The following is a 23,494-nucleotide window of genomic DNA, read 5'->3' on the forward strand; positions in this document are numbered from 1 at the left end:
GTACAGACCGCACTGCGCATGCTCCGGTCGGAGTCTGCAATGCGCATGTTCCAACCAATGAGCGGTACTGCGCCTGCGCGAGGAGCTCGCAGTGAGGTTCGGGCACATCCTGCCTCCCATTGAATGCTGGGTACGTCCGCCGCCATTGAAAACCTCCTTTGTTAAATAGAAAATTATGTTCTGTGATCCGATGACGAATGGAGCCACAGGGCCAAGATATAAAATTATTATAAAAGCAAAAAACTGCGGATGCTGGAAATCCGAAACAAAAATATCTGGAAAAACTCAGCAGGTCTGACAGCATCTGCGGAGAGGAACACAGTTAACGTTTCGAGTCCGTATAACTCTTCAGCAAAACTAAGGAAAAATAAAATAATTAGTTCTGTTGTAGAGTCATACGGACCTGCTGAGTTTTTCCAGGTATTTTTGTTTTTGATATAAAATTATTAATTCAATTCAATATGTCTCCACCATAATTCTCTCCTGGATGTAATGAACAGCAGAACAAACTCCTACAGTTAGATCTTAACTCACTGGAGCCTCAGCAGGCGGTGTGAACAAATGGCTTTTCTTCCCATGCACAGAACATTTAAACTCCGTACTGCCAGCAATTCAGCCGGTGAATGATCTTTTCATGGTGTGATTGTGCCCATGAGTTTCTAGCTCGCACTGGGATCTCAAGCTCTTTTGATCATGAGTTCTACATTCTTAACCGACAACAGTTGGAGAAAATCTGGTGCTGTAAATCTGAAATAAAAACAGAAAATGCTGGAATTTTCATCAGATCTGATAGTGTCTGTGGAGAGCTAAACATAGCCTATGACTTTACATCACAATTGCACTGCATCAGTGAACAGACTTGAAAAGTTAATACTGTTTCCCAATTCACAGATGTTCCTAGATGTGACGAATGTTTCCAGCATTTTCTGCTTTATTTCTGGTGAATGAAATTAGATTTATTTGTGACTAACTTATGTTTATTCTCATTCATTCGCAAGTGGAAACATCTTCCACTTGTCTACCCTGTCAAACCCTCTCATTATCTTAAAGGCCTCGGTCAGGTCATCCCTTACTCATTCTCCTCAACAAAACATTTTTCAACCTGTTCAATCTGTGTGGATTGACATAACTTTCCAGTTCTGGCAAAATTCCAGTAAATCTTCCTTGCACCTTCACCAGTGCTTCTCGATCAATCTGATCATATGGAAACAGAGAAAATCTGAGCATCAAAGCCACTCTTTCCCCAAATTCCTCGATGTTGGAAGGATCAGTATCTCAGTGGGAGGGAGAACTGTGGTTTCACATTATAAGTCTCCACCGAGACGCCCTCAGACTCCCCCTGGACACCCTCAATCTCCCCCTGGACCCCCACGGTCTCCCCCGGAACCCCTCAGTCTCCCGCTGGACCCCCTAAGCCTCCCCTCGGACCCCCTCAGTCTGTCCCCGGACCACCTCAGCCTCCCCCTGGACACCCTCATTCTCCCCCTGGACATCCTCAGACTCCCCCGGACAGATCAGTTTCCCCCTGGACCCTCGCAGTCACCCCCCGGACCCCCTCAGTCTCCCCCCGGACACCCTTGGTCCCCCCCTGGACACCCTCAATCTCCCCCTGGACACCCTCAGTCTCCCCCTGGACACCCTCAGTCTCCCCTCGGACACCCTCATTCTACCCCTCGAACACACTCAGTCTCCGCCCGGACCCCCTCAGTCTCCACCTTGAAAACCCTCAGTTTCCCCTCGGACCACCTTAGTCTCCCCCTGGACCTCCTCAGTCTCCCCCCGGACACACTCAGTCTCACACTGGACCACCTCGGTCTCCCCTGGACACCCTCAGTCTCCCCATGGACACCCGCGGTCTCCCCCTCGAACTCCCTCAGTCTCCCCCTCGAAAACCCTCAGTCTCACCCTTTTCAACCTCATTCTCCCCCTCGAACACCCTCAGTCTCCCCTCAGACATCCTCGGTCTCCCCCTGGACACCCTCAGTCTCCCCCTGGACACCCTCGGTCTCCCCCTGGACCCCCTCAGTCTCCCCCTGGACCCCATCAGTCTCCCCCCGGAACCGCTCAGTCTCCCCCTGGACACCTTCGGTCTCCCCTCGGACCCCTCAGTTTCCCCCTGGAAAACCTGAGTCTCCCCCTCAACCCCCTCAGTCTCCCCATGGACACTCTCAATCTCCCCCCGGACACCCTCGCTCTTCCCCCCGGACTCCCTCGGTCTCCCCCCGGACACCCTCAGTCTCCCCCTGCACCCACTCGGTCTGCCCCTGGACCCCCTCGGTTTCCCCCAGGAAACCCTCGGTCTCCACCTGGACACCCTCAGTCTCCCCCCGGAAACACTCGGCCGCCCGCTGGACACCCTCAGTCTCCCTCTGGACTCCCTCGGTCTCCTGTTGGACACCCTCAGTCTCCCCGTGCACACTCTCCTTCTCCTCCTCGAACACCCTCAGTCTCCCCCTGGACACCCTCAGTCTCCCCTCGGACACACCTCAGTCTCCCCCTGGAGACCCTCAGTCTCCCCCTGGACCCCCTCAGTCACCCCCTGGACCCGCTCAGAATCCCCCTGGACACCCTCAGTCAAGCCTCGGACACCCTCATTCACCCCCCGGACACACTCAGTCTCCCGCCGTATCCCCTCAGACTCCCCTCGGACCCCCTGCGTCTCCCCCGGACCCCCTGGGTCTCCTCTCGGACCCCCTGCGTCTCCCCCCGGACCCCCTCAGTCTGCCCCCTGGACCCCCTAAGTCTCCCCCGGACCCCCTCATTCACCCCCTCGAACACCCTGAGTCTCTCCCTGGACCCCTCAGTCTTCCCCTAGAACCCCAAAGTCTCCCCCTCGAACACCCTCAGTCTCCCCTGGACACCCTCATTCTCCCCTCGAACACCCTTCGCCTCCCCTGGACCCCCTCATTCTCCCCCCGACCCCCTCATTTTCCCCTCGGACGCCCTCAGTCTTCCCCCTGGACACCCTCAGTCTTCCCCGCGGACCCCGTCAGTCTCCCCCTGGACACCCTCGGTCTCCCCCCGGACCCAGTCGGTCTCCACCTGGACAACCTCGGTCTCCCCCTCGAACACCCTCAGTCTCTCCCTGGACTCCCTCAGTCTCTCACTGGACCCCCTCAGTCTCCCCGTGGACACCCTCAGTCTCCCCGTAGACCTCCTCAGTCCCCCCCTCGGACACCCTCGGTCCCCCCCCACCGGACAACCTCAGTCTCCCACTGGGCACCCTCTGTCTCCCCCTGAAATACCCTCAGTCTCACCCTGGACACCCTCGGACTCAACTCGAACACCCTCAGTCACCCCGCGGACCCCCTCGGTCTCCCCCTGGACACCCTCAGTCTCCAACTGGACACCCTCAGGCTCCCCCTGGACACCCTTGGTCTCCCCATGGACCCACTCATTCTCCCCCTGGACACCCTCAATCTCCCCCTGAACATCCTCAGTCTCCCCGTGGACCCCCTCGGTCTCCACTCGGACACCCTCAGTCACCCCCTGGAAATCCTCAATCTCCCCCTGGACACCCTCGGTCTCCCCCCCGGACCCCTTCATTCTCCCCCTGGACCACCTCGGTCTCCCCCTGGACACCGTCAGTCTCCCCTGGACACCCTCAATCTCCCCCGGACACCCGCGGTCTCCCCCTCGAACACCCTCAGTCTCCCCCTCGAAAATCCTCAGTCTCACCCTTTTCACCCTCAGTCGCACCCTCGAAAACCCTCAGTCACCTGCTGGTCCCCCTCAGTCTCCCCCCGGACCCACTCAGTCCCCCCTCGGACCCCCTCAGTCTCCCCCTGGACCCCCTCAGCCTCCCCCTGGACCCGCTCAGTCCCCGCCCAAACGCCCTCAGCCTCCCCCTGGATCTCCTCAGTCTCCCCCTGGACCCACTAACTCTCCCCCCGGATCCCCCTCAGTCACCCCCTGAATCCCCTCAGTCTCCCCATAGACCCCACTCAGTCTCCCCGTGGACACCCTCAGTCTCCCCCTGGACACCCAGGAATTTCTCAGTCTCCCCCTGGACATCCTCAGTCTCCCCCTGGAAATCCTATGTCTCCCCCTGGACCCCCCTCAGTCTCCCCCTGGATCCCCTCAGTCGCCCCCTGGAACACCCTCAGTTTCCCCCTGGATACCCTCAGTCTCCCCCTGGACACCATATGTCTTCCCTTGTATCCTCTCAGTCTGTCCCCGGATCCCCTCGGTCTCCCCCCGGACGACCTCTGTCTCCCCCCGGACGCCCTCGGTCTCCACCCGGACGCCCTCGGTCTCCCCATGAATGCCCTCGGACTCCCCCCGGACCCCCTCAGTCTCCCCCTGGACCCCCTAAGTCTCCCCTCGGACCCCCTCAGTCTGTCCCCGGACCACCTCAGCCTCCCCCTGGACACCCTCATTCTCCCCCTGGACACCCTCAGTCACCCCCTGGATACCCTCAGTCTCCACCCGGACCCCCTCTGTCTCCCCCTGGACACCCTCAGTCACCCCCTGGACACCCTCAGTCTCCCCCTTGAAAACCCTCAGTCTCACCCTTTTCAACCTCATTCTCCCCCTCGAACACCCTCAGTCTCCCCTCTGACATCCTCGGTCTCCCCCTGGACTCCCTCAGTCTCCCTCTGGACAACCTTGGTCTCCCACTGGACACCCTCAGTCTCCCCCTGGAAACCCTCAGTCTCCCCCCGGACACCCTCGGTCTCCCCCTGGACACCCTGAGTCTCCCACTGGACAGCCTCGGTCTCCCCCTGGACCCTCTCAGTCTCCCCCTGGAACCGCTCACTCTCCCCCTGGACACCTTCGGTCTCCCCTCGGACCCCCTCAGTTTCCCCCTGGACAACCTCGGTCTCTCCCCGGACCCCCTCAGTCACCCCCTGGACACCCTCGGTCACTCCTCAGACCCCCTCAGTTTCCCCCTGGACAACCTGAGTATCCCCCTCGACACCGTGAATCTCCCCCTGGACACTCTCAATCTCCCCCCGGACACGCTCGCTCTTCCCCCCAGACCCCCTCGGTCTCCCCCCGGACACCCTCAGTCTCCCCCTGCACCCACTCGGTCTCCCCCTGGACCCCCTCGGTCTCCTTCAGGAAACCCTCGAATCCCACCTGGATACCCTCAGTCTCCCCCCGGACGCCCTCGGCCTCCCCATGGACCCCCTCAGTCACTTCTCGGACCCCCTCAGTCTGTCCCCGGACCCCCTCAGTCTCCCCACGGACGCCCTCCGTCTCCCCGTGGACCCCCTCGGTGTCCACCTAGACACCCTCAGTCTCCCCCTGGAAACCCTCATTCTCCTACTGGACACCCTCAGTTTCCCCTCGGACCCCCTCAGTCTCCCCCTGGACCCCCCTCAGTCTCCCACTGCACATCCATAGTCTCCCCCTGGACACCCTCATTCTCCCCCTGGACCCCCTCGGTCTCCCCCTGGACCCCCTCAGTCTCCCCTTGGACCCCCTAAGTCTCCCCTCGGACCCCCTCAGTCTGTCCCCGGACCATCTCAGCCTCCCCCTGGACCCCCTCAGTCTCCCCCTGGACCCCCCTCAGTCTCCCCCTGGGCATCCCCAGTCTACCCCAGACCCCCTCAACCTCCCCCTGGACACCCTCATTCTCCCCCTGGACACACTCAGACTCCCCCTGGACAGATCAGTCTCCCGCTGGACACCCTCAGTCTCCCCCCGGACACCCTCAGTCACCCCCTGGACACCCTCAGTCTCCCCCTGGACTCCCTCAGTCCACCCCTGGACACCCTCAATCTCCCCCTGGACACCCTCAATCTCCCCCCGGACACCCTTGGTACCCTCCTGGAAACCCTCAATCTCCCCCTGGACCCCTTCAGACTCCACCTGGACCCCCTCAGTCTCCCCTTGGACACCCTCATTCTACCCCTCGAACACACTCAGTCTCCGCCCGGACCCCCTCAGTCTCCACCTTGAACACCCTCAGTTTCCCCTCGGACCACCTTAGTCTCCGCCCTGACCCCCTCAGTCACCTCCTGGACCTCCTCAGTCTCCCCCCGGACACACTCAGTCTCACACTGGACCACCTCGGTCACCCCTGGACACCCTCAGTCTCCTCATGGACGCCCTCAGTCTCCCCATGGACACCCTCAGTCTCCCCCTCGAACACCCTCATTCTCCCCCTCGAACACCCTCAGTCTCCCCTCAGACATCCTCGGTCTCCCCCTGGACACCCTCGGTCTCCCCTCGGACACCCGCGGTCTCCCACTGGACACCCTCAGTCTCCCCCTCGAAAATCCTCAGTCTCAGCCTTTTCACCCTCAGTCGCACCCTCGAAAACCCTCAGTCACCTGCTGGTCCCCCTCAGTCTCACCCCGGACCCACTCAGTCCCCCCTCGGACACCCTCAGTCTCCCCCTGGCCCACCTCAGCCTCCCCCTGGACCCGCTCAGTCCCCGCCCACACCCCCTCAGCCTCCCCCTGGATCTCCTCACTCTCCCCCTGGACCCACTAACTCTCCTCCCGGATCCCCCTCAGTCACCCCCTGGATCCCCTCAGTCTCCCCCTAGACCCCACTCAGTCTCCCCGTGGACACCCTCAGTCTCCCTCTGGACACCCTCTGTCACCCCCAGGAACTTCTCAGTCTCTCCCTGGACATCCTCAGTCTCCCCCTGGACATCCTATGTCTCCCCCTGGACCCCCCTCAGTCTCCCCCTGGATCCCCTCAGTCACCCCCTGGAACCCCCTCAGTTTCCCCCTGGACACCCTATGCCTCCCCTTGTATCCTCTCAGTCTGTCCCCGGATCCTCTCGGTCTCCCCCTGGACGCCCTCGGTCTCCCCATGAATGCCCTCGGTCTCCCCCTGGACCCCCTCAGTCTCCCCCTGGACCCCCTAAGTCTCCCCTCGGACCCCCTCAGTCTGTCCCCGGACCACCTCAGCCTCCCCCTGGACACCCTCATTCTCCCCCTGGACACCCTCAGTCTCCCCCTGGATACCCTCAGTCTCCACCCGGACCCCCTCTGTCTCCCCCTGGACACCCTATGTCTCCCCTTTTATCCTCTCAGTCTGTCCCTGGATCCCCTCGGTCTCCCCCCGGACGCCCTTGGTCTCCACATGAATGCCCTCGGTCTCCCCCCGGACCCCCTCGGCCTCCCCCTGGACCCCCTCAGTCTCGCCCTGGATCCCCTCAGTCTCCTCTCGGACCCCCTCAGTCTGTCCCCGGACCCCCTCAGTCTCCCCACGGACGCCCTCCGTCTCCCCATGGACCCCCTCGGTGTCCACCTGGACACCCTCATTCTCCCCCTGGACACCCTCAGTCTCCCCCTGGATACCCTCAGTCTCCACCCGGACCCCCTCTGTCTCCCCCTGGACACCCTATGTCTCCCCTCTTATCCTCTCAGTCTGTCCCTGGATCCCCTCGGTCTCCCCCCGGACGCCCTTGGTCTCCACATGAATGCCCTCGGTCTCCCCCCGGACCCCCTCGGCCTCCCCCTGGACCCCCTCAGTCTCGCCCTGGATCCCCTCAGTCTCCTCTCGGACCCCCTCAGTCTGTCCCCGGACCCCCTCAGTCTCCCCACGGACGCCCTCCGTCTCCCCATGGACCCCCTCGGTGTCCACCTAGACACCCTCAGTCTCCCCCTGGACACTCTCAGTCTCCCCCTGGAAACCCTCATTCTCCTACTGGATACCCTCAGTTTCCCCTCGGACCCCCTCAGTCTCCCCCTGGACCCCCCTCAGTTTCCCCCTGCACATCCATAGTCTCCCCCTGGACTCCCTCAGTCTGTCCCTGGACGCCCTCGGTCTCCCCCCGGACCCCTTCAGTCTCCCCCTGGACCCCCTAAGTCTCCCCTCGGACCCCCTCAGTCTGTCCCCGGACCACCTCAGCCTCCCCCTGGACCCCCTCAGTCTCCCCCTGGACCCCCCTCAGTCTCCCCCTGGGCATCCTCAGTCTACCCCAGACCCCCTCAGCCTGTCCCCAGACGCCCTCGGTCTCCCCCTGGACACCCTCATTCTCCCCCTGGACCCCCTTGGTCTCCCCCTGGAACCCATCAGTCTCTCCCTGGACCCCCTAAGCCTCCCCCTGGACGCCCTCAGTCTCCTCCTGGACCCCCTAAGTCTCCCCTCGGACCCCCTTAGTCTGTCCCCGGATCATCTCAGCCTCCCCCTGGACCCCCTCAGTCTCCCCCTGGACCCCCCTCAGTCTACCCCGGACCCCCTCAGCCTCCCCCTGGACACCCTCATTCTCCCCCTGGACACCCTCATTCTCCCCCTGGATTCCCTCAGTCCACCCCTGGACACCCTCAATCTCCCCCTGGACACCCTCAGTCTCCCCCCGGACACCCTCGGTCCCTCCCCTGGAAACCCTCAATCTCCCCCTGGACCCCTTCAGACTCCACCTGGACCCCCTCGGTCTCCCCTCGGACACCCTCATTCTACCCCTCGAACAACTTCAGTCTCTGCCCGGACCCCCTCAGTCTCCACCTTGAAAACCCTCAGTTTCCCCTCGGACCACCTCAGTCTCCGCCCTGACCCCCTCAGTCACCCCCTGGACCTCCTCAGTCTCCCCCCGGACACACTCAGTCTCACACTGGACCACCTCGGTCTCCCCTAGACACCCTCAGTCTCCCCATGGACGCCCTCAGTCTCCCCATGGACACCCTCAGTCTCCCCCTGGACACCCGCTGTCTCCCCCTCGAACACCCTCAGTCTCCCCCTCGAAAACCCTCAGTCTCACCCTTTTCACCCTCATTCTCCCCCTCGAACACCCTCAGTCTCCCCTCAGACATCCTCGGTCTCCCCCTGCACACCCTCAGTCTCCCTCTGGACAACCTTGGTCTCCCACTGGACACCCTCAGTCTCCCCCTGGAAACCCTCAGTCTCCCCCCGGACACCCTCGGTCTCCCCGTGGACACCCTGAGTCTCCCACTGGACAGCCTCGGTCTCCCCCTGGACCCTCTCAGTCTCCCCCGGAACCGCTCACTCTCCCCCTGGACACCGTCGGTCTTCCCTCGGACCCCCTCAGTTTCCCCCTGGACAACCTCTGTCTCTCCCCGGACCCCCTCAGTCACCCCCTGGACACCCTCGGTCACCCCTCGGACCCCCTCAGTTTCCCCCTGGACAACCTGAGTCTCCCCCTCGACCCCCTCAGTCTCCCCATGGACACTCCCAATCTCCCCCCTGACACCCTCGCTCTTCCCCCTGGACCCCCTCGGTCTCCCCCCGGACACCCTCAGTCTCCCCCTGCACCCACTCGGTCTCCCACTGGACCCCCTCGGTCTCCCCCAGGAAAGCCTTGATCTCCACCTGGACACCCTCAGTCTCCCCCCGGAAAGACTCGGCCGCCCGCTGGTCACCCTCAGTCTCCCTCTGGACCCCCTCGGTCTCCCGCTGGACACCCTCAGTCTCCCCGTGCACACCCTCCTTCTCCCCTCGAACACCCTCAGTCTCCCCCTGGACAACCTCAGTCTCCCCCTGGACACCTTCAGTCTCCCCCTGGACCCCCTCAGTCACCCTCTGGACCTGCTCAGTATCCCCCTGGACACCCTCAGTTAAGCCTCGGACACCCTCATTCAACCCCTGGACACCCTCAGTCTCCCCCTGGACACCCTAGGTCTCCCCCTGGACCCCCTCTGTCTCACCCTGGACCCCATCAGTCTCCCCCTGGACCCCCTCAGTCTCCCCCGGACCCCTTCCTTGTCCTCCTGGACCGCCTCGGTCTCCCCCGGACCCCCTCAGTCTCCCGTAGACACCCTCCGACTCCCCCCGGACCCAGTCGGTCTCCACCTGGACAACCTCGGTCTCCCCCTCGAACACCCTCAATCTCCCCCTGGACCCCCTCAGTCCCCCCCTGGACCCGCTCAGTTCCCCCCCCCCCCTCCCAGACAACCTCAGTCACCCCCTGGAAACCCTCGGTGTCTCCCGGACACCCACAGTCTCCTCCTGGACCCCCTCTATCTCCCCCTGAAATACCCTCAGTCTCCCCCTGGACACCCTCAGTCTCCCCCTGGACACCCTCAGTCTCCCCATGGACCCCCTCAGTCTCCCGCTGGACCCCCTCAGTCTCCCGCTGGACCCACTCATTCTCCCCCTCGAACACCCTCAATCTCCCCCTGGACCCCCTCAGTCCCCCCCTGGACCCGCTCAGTTCCCCCCCCCCCTCCCAGACAACCTCAGTCACCCCCTGGAAACCCTCGGTGTCTCCCGGACACCCACAGTCTCCTCCTGGACCCCCTCTATCTCCCCCTGAAATACTCTCAGTCTCCCCCTGGACACCCTCAGTCTCCCCCTGGACACCCTCAGTCTCCCCATGGACCCCCTCAGTCTCCCGCTGGACCCCCTCAGTCTCCCGCTGGACCCACTCATTCTCCCCCTGGACACCCTCAGTCTCCCCCTGGACACCCTCAGGCTCCCCCTGGACACCCTTGGTCTCCCCCCGGACCCCCTCAGTCTCCCCCAGGACCCCCTCAGTCTCACCCTGGACCCCCTCGGTCTCCAACCGGACCCCCTCAGTCACCCCCTGGAACCCCTCAGTCTCCCCCTGGACACCCTCTGTCTCCCCCTCGAACAGCCTCAGACTCCCCCTGGACACCCTCCATCTCCCCCTCGAACAGCCTCAGACTCCCCCTGGACCCCCATCAGTCTCCCACTGGACACCCTCTGTCTCCCCCCCGGACCCCCTCAGTCTCCCCCTGGACACCCTCAGTCTCCCCTGGAAACCCTCATTCTCCCCCTCGAACGCCCTTTGCCTCCCCCTGCACCCCCTCATTCTCCCCCCTGACCCCCTCATTTTCCCCTCGGACCCCCTCAGTCTTCCCCCGGACCCCCTCATTCTCCCCCCGGGCCCCATCGGTCTCCCCATGGACACCCTCAGTCTCCCACTGGACACCCTCAGTCTCCTCCTGGACCCCCTCAGTCTCCCCCTGGACACCCACATTCTCCCCGCGGACCCCTTCAGTCTCCCCCTGGACACCCGCAGTCTCCCCCCGGACCCTCTCAGTCTCCCCCCGGACCCCCTCAGTCTCCCCACGGGCCCCATCGGTCTCCCGCTGGACACCCTCAGTCTCCCCCTCGAACTCCCTCAGTCTCCCCCTGGTCCTCCTCAGTCTCCCGCCGGACCCCCTTGGTCTCCCCCCGGACCCTCCCGGTGTCCCCCCGGTCCCCTCGGTCTCCCCCTGGACCCCGTCATTCTCCCCCTTGACCCCCATGGTCTCCCCTCGGACCCCCTCATTCTCCCCCTGGACGCCCTCAATCTCCCCCTGAACATCCTCAGTCTCCCCCTGGACCCCCTCGGTCTCCACCCGGACCCCCTTTGTCTCCCCCAGGACACGCTTGGTCTCCCCTGGTACCCCTTCGTTCTCCACCGGGACCCCCGCGGCCTCCCTCTGGACGCCCTCAGACTCCCCCTGGACACCTTCAGTCTCCCCCTGCACCCCCTCAATCTCCCCCTGGACACCCTGGGTTTCCCCCCGGACCCACTCGAACACCCTCAGTCTCCCCCTGGGCACCCTCTGTCTCATTCCGGACCTCTCAGTCTCCCCCCGGACCCCCTCGCTCTCCTACCGGACACCCTCGGTCTCCCCCTGGACCCACTCAGTCTCCCACAGGACCGACTCAGTCTCCCCTCGGACCCCCTCAGTCTCCCCCTGGACACCCTCAGTCTCCCCCTGGACCCCCACAGTCTCCCCTTGGAAACACTCAGTCTACCCCCGGACCCCCTCGGTCTCCCCCCGGACCCCCACAGTCTCCCCCCGGACACCCTCAGTCTCCAGCCCTGGACACACTTGGTCTTCCCCGGACACCCACAGTCTCCCCTTGGACAACCTCAATCTCCCCACTGGTCACCCTCTGTCTCCCCCTGAAATACCCTCAGTCTTCCCCGGACACCCTCGGACTCACCTCGAACACCCTCAGTCTCCTCCTGGACCCCCTCGGTCTCCCCCTGGACACCCTCAGTCTCCAACTGGACACTCTCAGGCTCCCCCCGGACACTCTCGGTCTCCCCATGGACCCCCTCATTCTCCCCCTGGACACCCTCAATCTCCCCCTGAACATCCTCAGTCTCCCCCTGGACCCCCTCGGTCTCCCACCGGACCCCCTCTGTCTCCCCCTGGACACCCTCAGTCTCCCCCTGGACCCCCTCAGTCTCCTCCTGGAACCACTCAGTCTTCCTGCGGACCCCCTCAGTCTCCCCCCCGACCCCCTTGGTCTTCCTCGGTCTCCCCCTGGACATCCTCAGTCTCCCCCTGGAAACCCTCGGTCTCCCTCTGGACCCCCTCAATCACCCCCTGGAAACCCTAAGTCTCCCCCTGGACAACCTCCATCTCCCCCTGGACCCCCTCAGTCTCTCCCTGGAGACCCTCAATCTCCCCCTCGAACACCATCAGTCTCATCCTCATCCCCCTCAGTCTCCTCCCCGGACCCCATCGGTCTCTCCCTGGACCCCATCAGACTCCCCCCGGACACCCTCCATCTCCCCCTGGACCCCCTCAGTCTCCCCCCGAACCCCTTCCTTCTCCCCCTGGACCACCTCGGTCTCACCCTGGACCCCCTCTGTCTCCCCTGGACACCCTGTGATTTTGGGAGTTTTTCAAAGTTTCAGTTTCAGAGTTGAGTATTTTTCACCATTCATCGACAATTTAGAGCTTTTAGTTTTATTCTCATCTCTGTGAGAAGTTCCATGTCTCTGGGGCTTGTGTGGCTCCTTCACTGTGGATCTGATTCCAGGTCCATCCATTGCTCTGTGTCACCTCTGCCCTCCCTGATCACCTCTCTGCCTTCGTCTAACTTCCTCTGCTTCTAATATTGGGTGTATTTTAGCTCTATTTTGGATTTTACTGTTACTTCTGCTGACTGTGACTAAATGAGGTTTCCACCACTGCCCATGTGCTGCTGTCTTCCCAGCTTTATCTTCCCACAGTATCTTTCATAGTCAGGAATTGTTTTTCCTGCGCTATAGTCCATTCCTCTTCCACTTTTGAGCTTTTATTGACCATCAAATTCTGCACCATTTTTATTCCCCTTGATTCATCCTGCACCCCCTGAAATGTTTACTCTGTTTCTCCCTCCAGAGACAGATGCCTGATCTGCTGAGTATTTCCAGCATTTGCTCTTTTTATTTCAGATTTCCAGCAGCTGCAGTATTTTGCTATTATTTTATTGCAGGCGTTGCTCACAGAACCGAGTCTAGAAACACAGACGGACCAATTAAGAGCCGGTTTGTATCAGGGTGGCTGTTGGTTACACAAGTTGGTCCCTGGCCTCCAGTGTAGGTCCTTTCTCAACCAGTCACTGAATCACTGAATGATTACAATACAGACGGAGGCCATTCAGTCCATTGTGCCCATGCTGGCTCTCTCCAAGAGCAAATCAGTTAGTCCCTCCCCTGTCCTTTCACTAGCAAGACCAGCAAATATTGCCAATCCCCAGTTGCCTGTGGAGAAGATGATGTTTGACCTTCTTGAGCCGCTGCAGTCCATGTGGTGAAGGTGCTCCCACAATGCTGCTCGGTAAGGAGTTACAGGTTATTCACCCAGTGATTATGAAGGGGCAGTGATATATGTCCAAATCAACAACAACACTCTGTATTTACATTGCACATTTTGAGTAATAGGAAGCTCCAAAGTGATTGATAGGAATGTTATAAAGAAACATTTGACACTGAGCCACATAAGAAGACATGAGCGCAGGTGAGTGAATGTTTAATCAAAAGGTTTTAAGGAGTATCCTAAAGGAGGAAAAAGGTATTGAGAGGTTTAGGGGGAAATTCCAGAGCTCATGGCCTTGGCAGCTGAAGGCGCGGCCAATGAAGGTGGGACAATTAAAATCAGGAATGCCCAGGAGGCTGGAATTAGAGGAGCGCAGATATCTCGGAGGGGTGTGAGACTGGAGGAGATTCCATAGAAAGGGATTTGAAAATATGGAAGAGGAATTTAACATTTTGGTGTTTCTTAACCCTGAGTCTTTGGTGGTCAGTGAGCACAGGGGTGATGGGTGAACAAGACATGGTGTGAGTAAGCACACGGGTAGCAGAGTTTTGGATGACCTCAAGATTACAGGGAGGCTGAATGTGTGAGGCCGGCCGGGAGTGTGTAAGGATAGTTAAGTCTAGAGGTAACAAAGGAATGGATGAGAGTTTCAGCAGCAGATGAGCTGAGACTGGGGTGGAGTCGGGCGATGTTACTAAGGTGGAAATAGGTGGTCTTGGTGATGATGTGGATATGTGGCTGGAAGCTCATGTCGGGGTCAAATATGACACTGATTTTTCAACAGACTGGCTCGGCCTCTGACAGTTGCAGGGAGCCAGTGGATCTAGAGTGGAGTTTGTAGCGGGGACGGAAGATAACGGCTTCACTCTTCCCAGTGTTTAAATGCAGGAAATGTTGTTCATCCAGTACTGAATGTCAGACAAGTCAACTTGGAGGTGATGATGTTCACATACACCTGCTACCCTGGTCCTTGTAGGTGGTGGAGGTTGAGGGTTTGGGACATTCTATGAAAGGTCTGGTCGAGTTGTAGAAATGTAAATCCCCTCTGCTTCACCTATTCCAAAAAAGTGTCATACGGGTTCAAAACGTTAACTCTGTTTTTCTCTCAACAGATGCTGCCAGACCTGCAGAGATTTTCCAACACTTTTTGTTTTTATCCCTCTCCTTTTCATGCTGTCTCACTCATCTCTGTCTCTCTCTCCTCTCCCTCCCACCCCCAACGCCAACCCCTGTCTGTCTCGCTCTCCTCTCCCTCCCACCCCCAATGCCAACCCCTGTCTGTCTCTCTCTCCTCCTGTGGAGGGCACAGTCATCTATAGGCCCAAACTGGGTGGCAGGTTTCCTTCCCTGAAGGACATTAGTGAACCAGTTGGGTTTTTATGACAATCCAGCAGTTTGCATGGTCACTTTTTCCTCGTGCCGGCCCCACAAATTCCCAGATTCATTCAGCTCAATTTCACAACCTGCCTTTGTGTTTTTGTGGGTTCTCTCTCACTCCCCTTTTTACTGTTTTAAATCAATTTCACAGGGTATTAGAAGGGGAGGATTTGCAGTCAGGAAACTCAAACCAAACATCACATCAGGATCTGACGGAGTCGCCTAATTTATCGTAACCTGAATATCATCGGATTTTGAACATGGAAGAAAAAAGCACCGTTCACAGTGGGGAGAAACCGTACATGTGTTCTGTGTGTGGACGAGGCTTCAGCCGATCATCTGGCCTGTCGAGACACAAGCACAGTCACAACCGGGAGAAACCTTGGAAATGTGAGGACTGTGGGAAACAATTCAAGTCCCCATCAGAGCTGGAAACTCATCGACACACTCACACTGGGGAGAGATCATTCACTTGCCCCATGTGCAGGAAGGGATTCATTCAGTTATCTACCCTGTTGACACACAAGCGAGTTCACACTGGGGAGAGACCATTCACCTGCTCAAAGTGTGGGAAGGGATTCATTAATTCAGCGAACCTAATGACACATCAGCGAGTTCACACTGACGAGAGATCTTTTAAATGCCCAGACTGTGGGAAGTGCTATAAAAGTTCCCAGGAACTGATGTCGCATCAACGTGTTCACACTGCTGAGAGACCGTTCAGGTGCTCTCACTGTGGGGCTGGGTTCAGGCAATCGTATCAACTCACTATACACAAGCGCACTCACACTGGTGTGAGGCCATTCACCTGCTCCGAGGGTGGGAAGGGATTCACTCAGTCATCCACACTGCTGAGACAACAGCGAATTCACACTAGGGTGAGGCCGTTCACCTGTTCCAAGTGTGGAAAGGGATTCACTCAGTCATCCACACTGCTAACACACCAGCGAGTTCACACTGGTGTGAGGCCATTCACCTGCTCTGAGTGTGGGAAGAGATTCACTCAGTTATCCACACTACAGAGACACCAGCAAGTTCACACTGGGGAGAGACCATTCACCTGCTCCATCTCTGGGAACAAATTCAGTCTGTCAGCCACACTGCGCAGACACCAACGAGTTCATACTGGGGAGAGACCGTTCACCTGCTTCGAGTGTGGAAAGAAATTCACTCAGGCACCCAACCTGCTGATGCACCAGCGAATTCATGAGTAACGACAGTAAGTGGATTTTGCTGTTAATCACATCCAGGACTGAACCATGTTCGTTACTGTATGTTTCTGCTGATGTTAATAAACTCCAGATAGATATAAGGGTTAATGTTGTGGATAAAATTCAAATAAAACAGCTTTGTGTTAAACACAAAGTGCTGAGTCTATGAATACAGCATTTCCCAAACCTTTCCCAGTGAGGCCTCATTTTAATGACTCAGACTTGGTGTGACCTTAGAGTGAAAATCTGGGGGTTACAGGAGATGTTGAGCGGGGCGGGGGGAAGGAGGCTTCAGACAGACAGTTTGGACAATCATTATTGTGCAGACAGCACTTCAAGCAGCTAAATACTTGCTCTAAGCTCAATGGAAATTTAATATAATGTAAAGTCTACATTGTAAATTAGACTCATGTATAATTAACTCTTAATTCTCTTTATAACTCTCTATAATTCTTCACTAAATAAAATCTTGAAATTCCATTTCTGCATGTACAGGATATTTCATATAAATGACTGCCAATTACACACACAAGCAGATTTTATTAGTCACTACAATAGGGTTTCAGTTATCGACAACAGAATCTATTGGTGTGATGTACAGTCAGAAAGGTGTTTTCTCCTCCACAAACATTTTATGGCTCATAAAACTTTTAATGATCCTGAAAATATGCTTTATAAAAAACTGTATATGTAGATCTCTCAAATTTAGACTGATTTACTCAAGCTTCAACCTATCTGCAGTCTTTGACAATGTTGACCACACCATTCTGCTCCAACACCTCTCCACTGTCGTCCAGCTGGGTGGGGCTGTTCTCTCCTGGTTTCATTCTTCTCTGCCTAATCATAGCCAGGGAATTACTTGGAATGTCTTCCCTTCCCACTCCCACAGTTACCTCTGGTGTCCCCAGAAGATCCAGCCTTGGCCTCCTCTTATTTCTCATCAACATGTTCCCCACAACGACATCATCTGAAAACACGGTGTCAGTTATCACATGTACACTGACAGTGCCCAGCTCTACCTCACCACCAGCTCTCTCCACTTCTCCACTTTTGTTAAATTATCAGACTGTTTGTCTGATATCCAGTGGTGAATGTGCAGAAATTTCCTCCAATTAAGTATTGGGAAGACCGAAGCCATTGTTTTCATTCCTGAGCTACCAACTCCATTCCTCTTCCTCACAACTGTCTGAATCGAAACCAGACGTATTGCACACGTGATGTCAGGTTTGACCCCGAGATGCTATTCCGACTCGTGTGTGTGTGTGTGTGTGTGTCTGTCCCGCTGATTTTCCAGTCACACTGATGATTTAAATATTTCCCCACAGACAGAACAAACAATTCTCCTTCCATAATCAGAGGCTGATCATTTATGAATTCAGTGTTTCTGTAAGATCTTATTGAGATTTTTGGTTTGAGTTTCTCATCTGAAAATCTTCTCCCTCTAATCCCCTGTAAACACAGTTTACAAAAGTCATCACTGTCAGTACAGGATAGAAATTCAGAACAGACTATTCTAGTTTCTATGGAATATTCTTTCTCCTTTCATTCCCCCAAATCTATAAATCCCCGTCCCACACACTCCTCCCCCTCTCTGCTCATTGTTCCAGATTCAGTGCCCAGTCACCTACTAATTCACTAATTCTTTTCCCCTCTCCAGATTCTCTCTCTTCCTGTCCTTAAAAGTGGTGACTCAGCCTGTGGGTCAATCCCACTCCTTCACTCTAATTCTACCAAATAATTCAGCTCAAAACAACAAATCATCTTTAATGACTAGATTCATCATTTGGATGTTTGGAAAGAATCACCTTTTTCCCAACTGTGGAGAACAGAAAATCCACTGATTAATTCAGAGCTTCCTTCTACCTAGGTCTGTTCCAACAAGCTGTGTCTATCTGAGTGACATTGATACAGACTCTCACTCAGTGAATGATCAGATCTCACTGAACTTTGACACAAGTTGTGTCAATCTGAGTTACATTAATACAGACTCACTCACTCATTCAGGGATCAGATCTCACTGAACTATGACACAAGCTGTGTCTATCTGAGTTACATTCATACAGACTCAATAAGTGATCAGGTCTGACTGAATTACAATTACAAATGCAACAACTTTTATTTATATCGAGCTTCTAACGTAATACATTGTCCAAAGAAGTTTCACAGAGGCATAAGGACATATTAGGTCAGATGACCAAATGCTTGTTCAAAGAAGTCAGTTCGAACGAGTGTCTGTAAGGAGGAAAGTGAATTAGAAAGGTGGAGAGGTTTAGCGTGGAAATTCCAGAGCTTAGGGTCCAGGCAGCTGAAGGCCCGGCCACCAATGGTGGAGTGATTAAAACCGGGGATGACGGACATCCGGTAATGTTGCTCCATGTATGTGGGCCCCATAGCCCAGGCTCAAAGCCCTAATCTGAACTTTGGGTCATAGTTTGACTGTCCCGGGTCTCAGAGAAAAACAATTCCCCAAATAAACATCTTGTAGGATCTTGGTTTATTGATACCATAAGAAGTTTGGACCAGATGAGTCCTCCTGTGTACTCGATGGAGATTGACTTTAACAGAGTTAAAATCCTCTGGATTTCAGTGTCAGAACAAGAACATGTTTTAGCAAAAACAAAAATATATAAATACTGAAAAACTGAACAGAACAAACCTGGGGAAATACACAGCAGGTCAATCACCATTGGAAAGTGATAAGTTAGTGGTCACTGTTTCAGGTGGGACTCCTTCAGAATGAACACTTCCCACCACCAGCACCAACCCCCCTCCCCCATCCACCTCCCTGTGAACTGAACATTCCTTCAGCCACTCATCCACCCATTGCCCATCCACCCAATGGCTCCCAGCCTGGATTGACATTCAGCATGAACCCAGTGAGAGGGTGAGCTGGCCCACGGGATGTCAGAATGGACAAAAGTTGGAAATGGTTCCAATCAATGTGTTTTAAGTTTCATTGTTAAAAACAGGAAACTTAATATTTTGTCAAACCCCAATGTGCACACCCTTGGTGAATTACAATTTCTCACCCAGTCCTTTCCTCTGGTTTCAACTTGGTGCATCCTGTGTGGGTTCAGCAGAGGTAGAGACAGACTGCTCGGGAGACGGGGGCAGAGTGTCGGGAGATGGGGCAGCGTGTCGGGAGATGGGGGCAGAGTGTCGGGAGATGGGGGCAGAGTGTCGGGAGATGGGGGCAGAGTGTCGGGAGATGGGGGCAGCGTGTCGGGAGATGGGGCAGAGTGTCGGGAGATGGGACATATACTGTGCATGTTTCTCATCCTCATAATTTACAACACTATTCCTGATGTTCATGAGCTGCCTCACTTTCTTTCCCATTCACTCCATTTGCTGATCTATCAGTAATGGATTTGCTGCCATCTCGAACAAAACTGTTTTCACCACTAAGGCTCCGCTGGTATTTAATAGTCTTCATGACATCATCGCACTGGGACTGGATGACATCATCACACTGGGACTGGATGACATCATCGCACTGGGACTGGATGACATCATAAGACTCCATTGTTTCTTAATGATCCACATCAATAACAAGAGGAAATATTAATAAACCTGAGCACATTATCTAGGCTGACACTCCAGGGTGACACTGAGGGACTGCTGCACTGTCAGAGACAGCATCCTTCACATGGAACTTGTGGAGGCTCTGGTCACAATCTTCCAATTCTCCTTATATAGTAGTGGTGTCAAAGGACTGACAGATTGTAAATGTTACACCCCTGTTCAAAAACACAGCAATTCCAGGGCAATCAGCTTCATATCAGTGGTGGGGAAAGGCTGGAGACAATAATCCAGGACAAAATCAATTGGCACTTGGAAAAGTATTGGTTATTTCCAGCATTTTCTGTTTTTAACACTGATACTTCCCTGGATCCCAAGGCTCTCTGGGAGGTGTGGGGAGCTGGGACGTATCAATGAGAGTAACCAAAGGTCTGAGAACTGAAAGAATCTAGGGTTAGAGAGGAGACCAGATCCAAAAATGGAGCAGTTGGTAACAGGACATCAATCAGTCTCCTCTTATCCTGGAGAAATCAAGGACTCGACATTCTGAGAGTTTGAAACAAAACTGATTTATTTAACAGACATCAAGATATTAAACTTCAGCCCAGTTACAGGGATTATTAACATCAATAGAAACAAACCACGACTATTAGAATGAACATGGTTCAGTTCTGGATGTGATTAACAGCAGCAATAACAGTAGAATCCAACCCCTGCTGTCACTTGTGAACTCACTGCTGTCTGAGCAGGTGGGATGACCAAGTGAATCCCTTCCTACATTCGGAGAAGGTGAACAGCATCTTCCCAGTGTGAACTCGCTAGTGTGTCAACAGGTTGGACAAATGAGTGAACCCCTTTCCACACTCGGAGCAGGTGAACGCTCTCTCTCCAATGTGAATTCACTGGCGTACACTGAGGTGGAATGAAGGCTGAATCTCTTTACACAGGAAGTACAGCAGAACGGCCTCTCCTTGTGTGAACTCGCTGGTGTCTCAGCAGGTGGGATAACTGAGTGAATCCCTTCCCACACTGGAAGCAGGTGAATGGTCTCTCCCCAGTGTGAACTCGCTGGTGTCTCAGCAGGTGGGATAACTGAGTGAATCCCTTCCCACACTGGGAGCAGGTGAATGGTCTCTCCCCAGTGTGAACTCGCTGGTGTGTCAGCAGGTTGGATGACTTAGCGAATCCCTTCCCACACTCGGAGCAGGTGAAAGGCCTCTCTCCAGTGTGAATTCGCTGGTGCACTTTGTGGTTCGATGAAGTCCTGAATCTCTTTCCACAGGAAGTACAACTGAATGGCCTCTCCTCAGTGTGAATTTGCTGGTGCTTCAGCAGGTTAGAGGACCCAGGGAATCCTTTCTCACATACCGTGCAGTTGAATGGTCTCTCTCCAGTGTGAACTCGCTGGTGTGTCAGCAGGCTTGATGACCAAGTGAATCCCTTCCCACACTCGGAGCAGGTGAATGGTCTTTCCCCTGTGTGAATTCGCTGGTGTGCGCGCAAGTTTGATGACTGAGTGAATTCCGTCACACAGTGGGAGCAGGTGAATGGTCTCTCTCCAGTGTGAATTCGCTGGTGTCTCAGCAGGTGGGATAACAGCGTGAATCCCTTCCCACACTCGGAGCAGGTGAAAGGCCTCTCTCCAGTGTGAATTCGCTGGTGTAATTTGAGGTTCAATGAAGTCTTGAATCTCTTTCCACAGGAAGTACAACTGAATGGCCTCTCCTCAGTGTGAATTCGCTGGTGCTTACGCAGGTTAGAGGACCCAGTGAATCCTTTCCCACATACCGTGCAGTTGAATGGTCTCTCTCCAGTGTGAACTCGCTGGTGTGTCAGCAGGCTTGATGACCAAGTGAATCCCTTCCCACACTCGGAGCAGGTGAATGCTCCCTCTCCAGTGTGAACTCGCTGGTGTGTCAGCAAGTGGGATAACTGAGTGAATCCCTTCCCACACTCAGAGCAGGTGAATGGCCGCTCCCCAGTGTGACTGCGTCGATGGATTTCCAGTTTGGATGGACAATTGAATCCTTTCCCACAGTCCTTACATTTCCACGGTTTCTCCATGGTCCAGGTGTCCCTGTGTCTCTCTAAGTTTGATGATCAGTTGAAGCCTCGTCCACACACAGAGAACACGTGTACAGTTTCTCCCCACTGTGAATGGTGTGATGTTATTTCAGGCTGTGTAACTAGTTAAAGCTCTTTCCACAGTCAATTCACTGGAACACTCTCACTTGGGTGTGTGTGTCTCGGTGCTTTTCCAGTCACACTGATGTTTGAAATCTTTCCCTACAGACAGAACAGACAAATGTTTCTCCGTCCACATTCAAAGGTGATGATATTCAGGTCCTGATGAATCGAGTGATTGTGTCAGATCTTGATGTGATGTTTAGTTTGAGTTTCCTGCCTGAAAATCCTCCCCTTCTAATTATCTGTAAAAGGAGTTTACAAGAGCCATCACTGTAAGAACAGGATAGAAATTCAGAACAGACAATTCTATGGAACATTTTTTCCTCTCTTGTTCCCCCAAAGCTGCAAATCCCCGTCACACACACTCTCCCTCCTCCCTGTGCTGAAATCCAAACAGAGTTTTGGACAATTTTTTCTGTATCTTTTTAACAAATTTTTACAACTGGAGTTGACAATATGTCTGATCATTCACTTCAGTGATTACTCGTGACAAAACATTAATCTGAAACCCCCTGACTGACCATACAGAATAGCAGATGTTAACCTTGTATCCAAAACTTACTGTATGGAGATTTAATGAACGATTGTGAAGATGGTTTCTCCCAATATCCCAGAGTTCCCTTCCTTCCTTCTCTCCCTCTCGAAACTGAGTTAAACCTGGGATCAGTCACATGGCCCATTTTGGTTCCTGCTTCTCTTCCTGATGACTAATTAACTCCAATTAAATACTGAGAAGACTGAAGACACTGTTTTCAGTCCCTGCTCCAATCTCCATTTCCCAGATACCAACTCCATCCCTCTCCCTGGGAACAGTCTGAGATTAAACCAGTCTGTTCACAACCTCGGTGTCACATTTGATACCGAAATAAGCTGCTGACCTCATGTCTGTGCCATCACTAAGATCGCCTGTTTCCACCTCCGTAACATCACCCGACCTCACCCCTGTCTCAGGAATGTCTCATCTGCTGCTGAAACCCTCATCACTGCCATTTTTACCTCCAGACTCGACCATTCCAACACACTCCTGTCTGGTCTCCCACATTCTACCCTCTGTAACCTTGAAGACATCCATATTTTTACTGTCTGTGTCTTCACTCACAGCTAGGCCTGTTCCCTGACCTTCCTTGGCTCCCGTTCAAGGAGCAAGTCGATTTTAAAATTCTCATCCTTGTTTTCAAATCCCCCAATGGCCTCCTCTCTGTGGCTCCTGCAGACCCACAACCCTCTATGATATCTGCACTGCTCTAATTCTAGCATTCCCTATTTTAATTGCTCCACCATTACTGTCCGTGCCTTCAGTTCCCTCGACCCCAAGCTCTGAAATTCTCTCCCTCTGTCTACTACACTTTCCCCCTTTAAGACAATTGAGTATCAATAAAAAAAAAGACATTCTGTTAAAACATTTTACCTTGTACTCATCAAGATAGAGGGAAGAATACCAAATTTCAAAAATTATCAGTCAGGCTAGTAATGTGTCTCACTTACACTTGCTAGAAGCTACATATGTTCATCCACAGGGACCTGTCCTCTGCAGGCAGAAGGAACAAGTCCAGGCACGGGGTCTTTTGTGGAATTAAACAAAAGCAGAGGGGATGACAGCTCCTGGCTGTATTGTCCATGGCAACAACCAATCAGAGCCGACGGGCCAACCAATCAGCACCTTATTCTCGTGCAGTATAAATTGTGGTTCCCTTTGAAATTTGGGATTCTTGCGTCTGTCCTGGTGAGTGCAGCAGGAAAAGCTTTGACAGCTTGTCTCTGTTTTTGTTAATAATCAAATTCTGT

General features: G+C 55.0%; 1 protein-coding gene across 1 annotated transcript; it reads left to right on the forward strand.

Annotated features, from left to right (window-relative positions):
* The first annotated feature begins 15,094 nt into the window (after positions 1-15,094).
* LOC144673437 (uncharacterized) lies at positions 15,095-16,006 on the forward strand. Its single transcript, XM_078535275.1, has 2 exons — positions 15,095-15,490; positions 15,572-16,006. Exons 1-2 carry the CDS (start codon positions 15,095-15,097, stop codon positions 16,004-16,006), a joined length of 831 nt encoding a protein of 276 aa, XP_078391401.1.
* Positions 16,007-23,494: the final 7,488 nt, after the last annotated feature.

This window comes from Cetorhinus maximus, unplaced genomic scaffold, assembly GCF_964194155.1.
Source record: "Cetorhinus maximus unplaced genomic scaffold, sCetMax3.hap1.1 HAP1_SCAFFOLD_366, whole genome shotgun sequence".
NCBI classification, from domain to species: domain Eukaryota; kingdom Metazoa; phylum Chordata; class Chondrichthyes; order Lamniformes; family Cetorhinidae; genus Cetorhinus; species Cetorhinus maximus.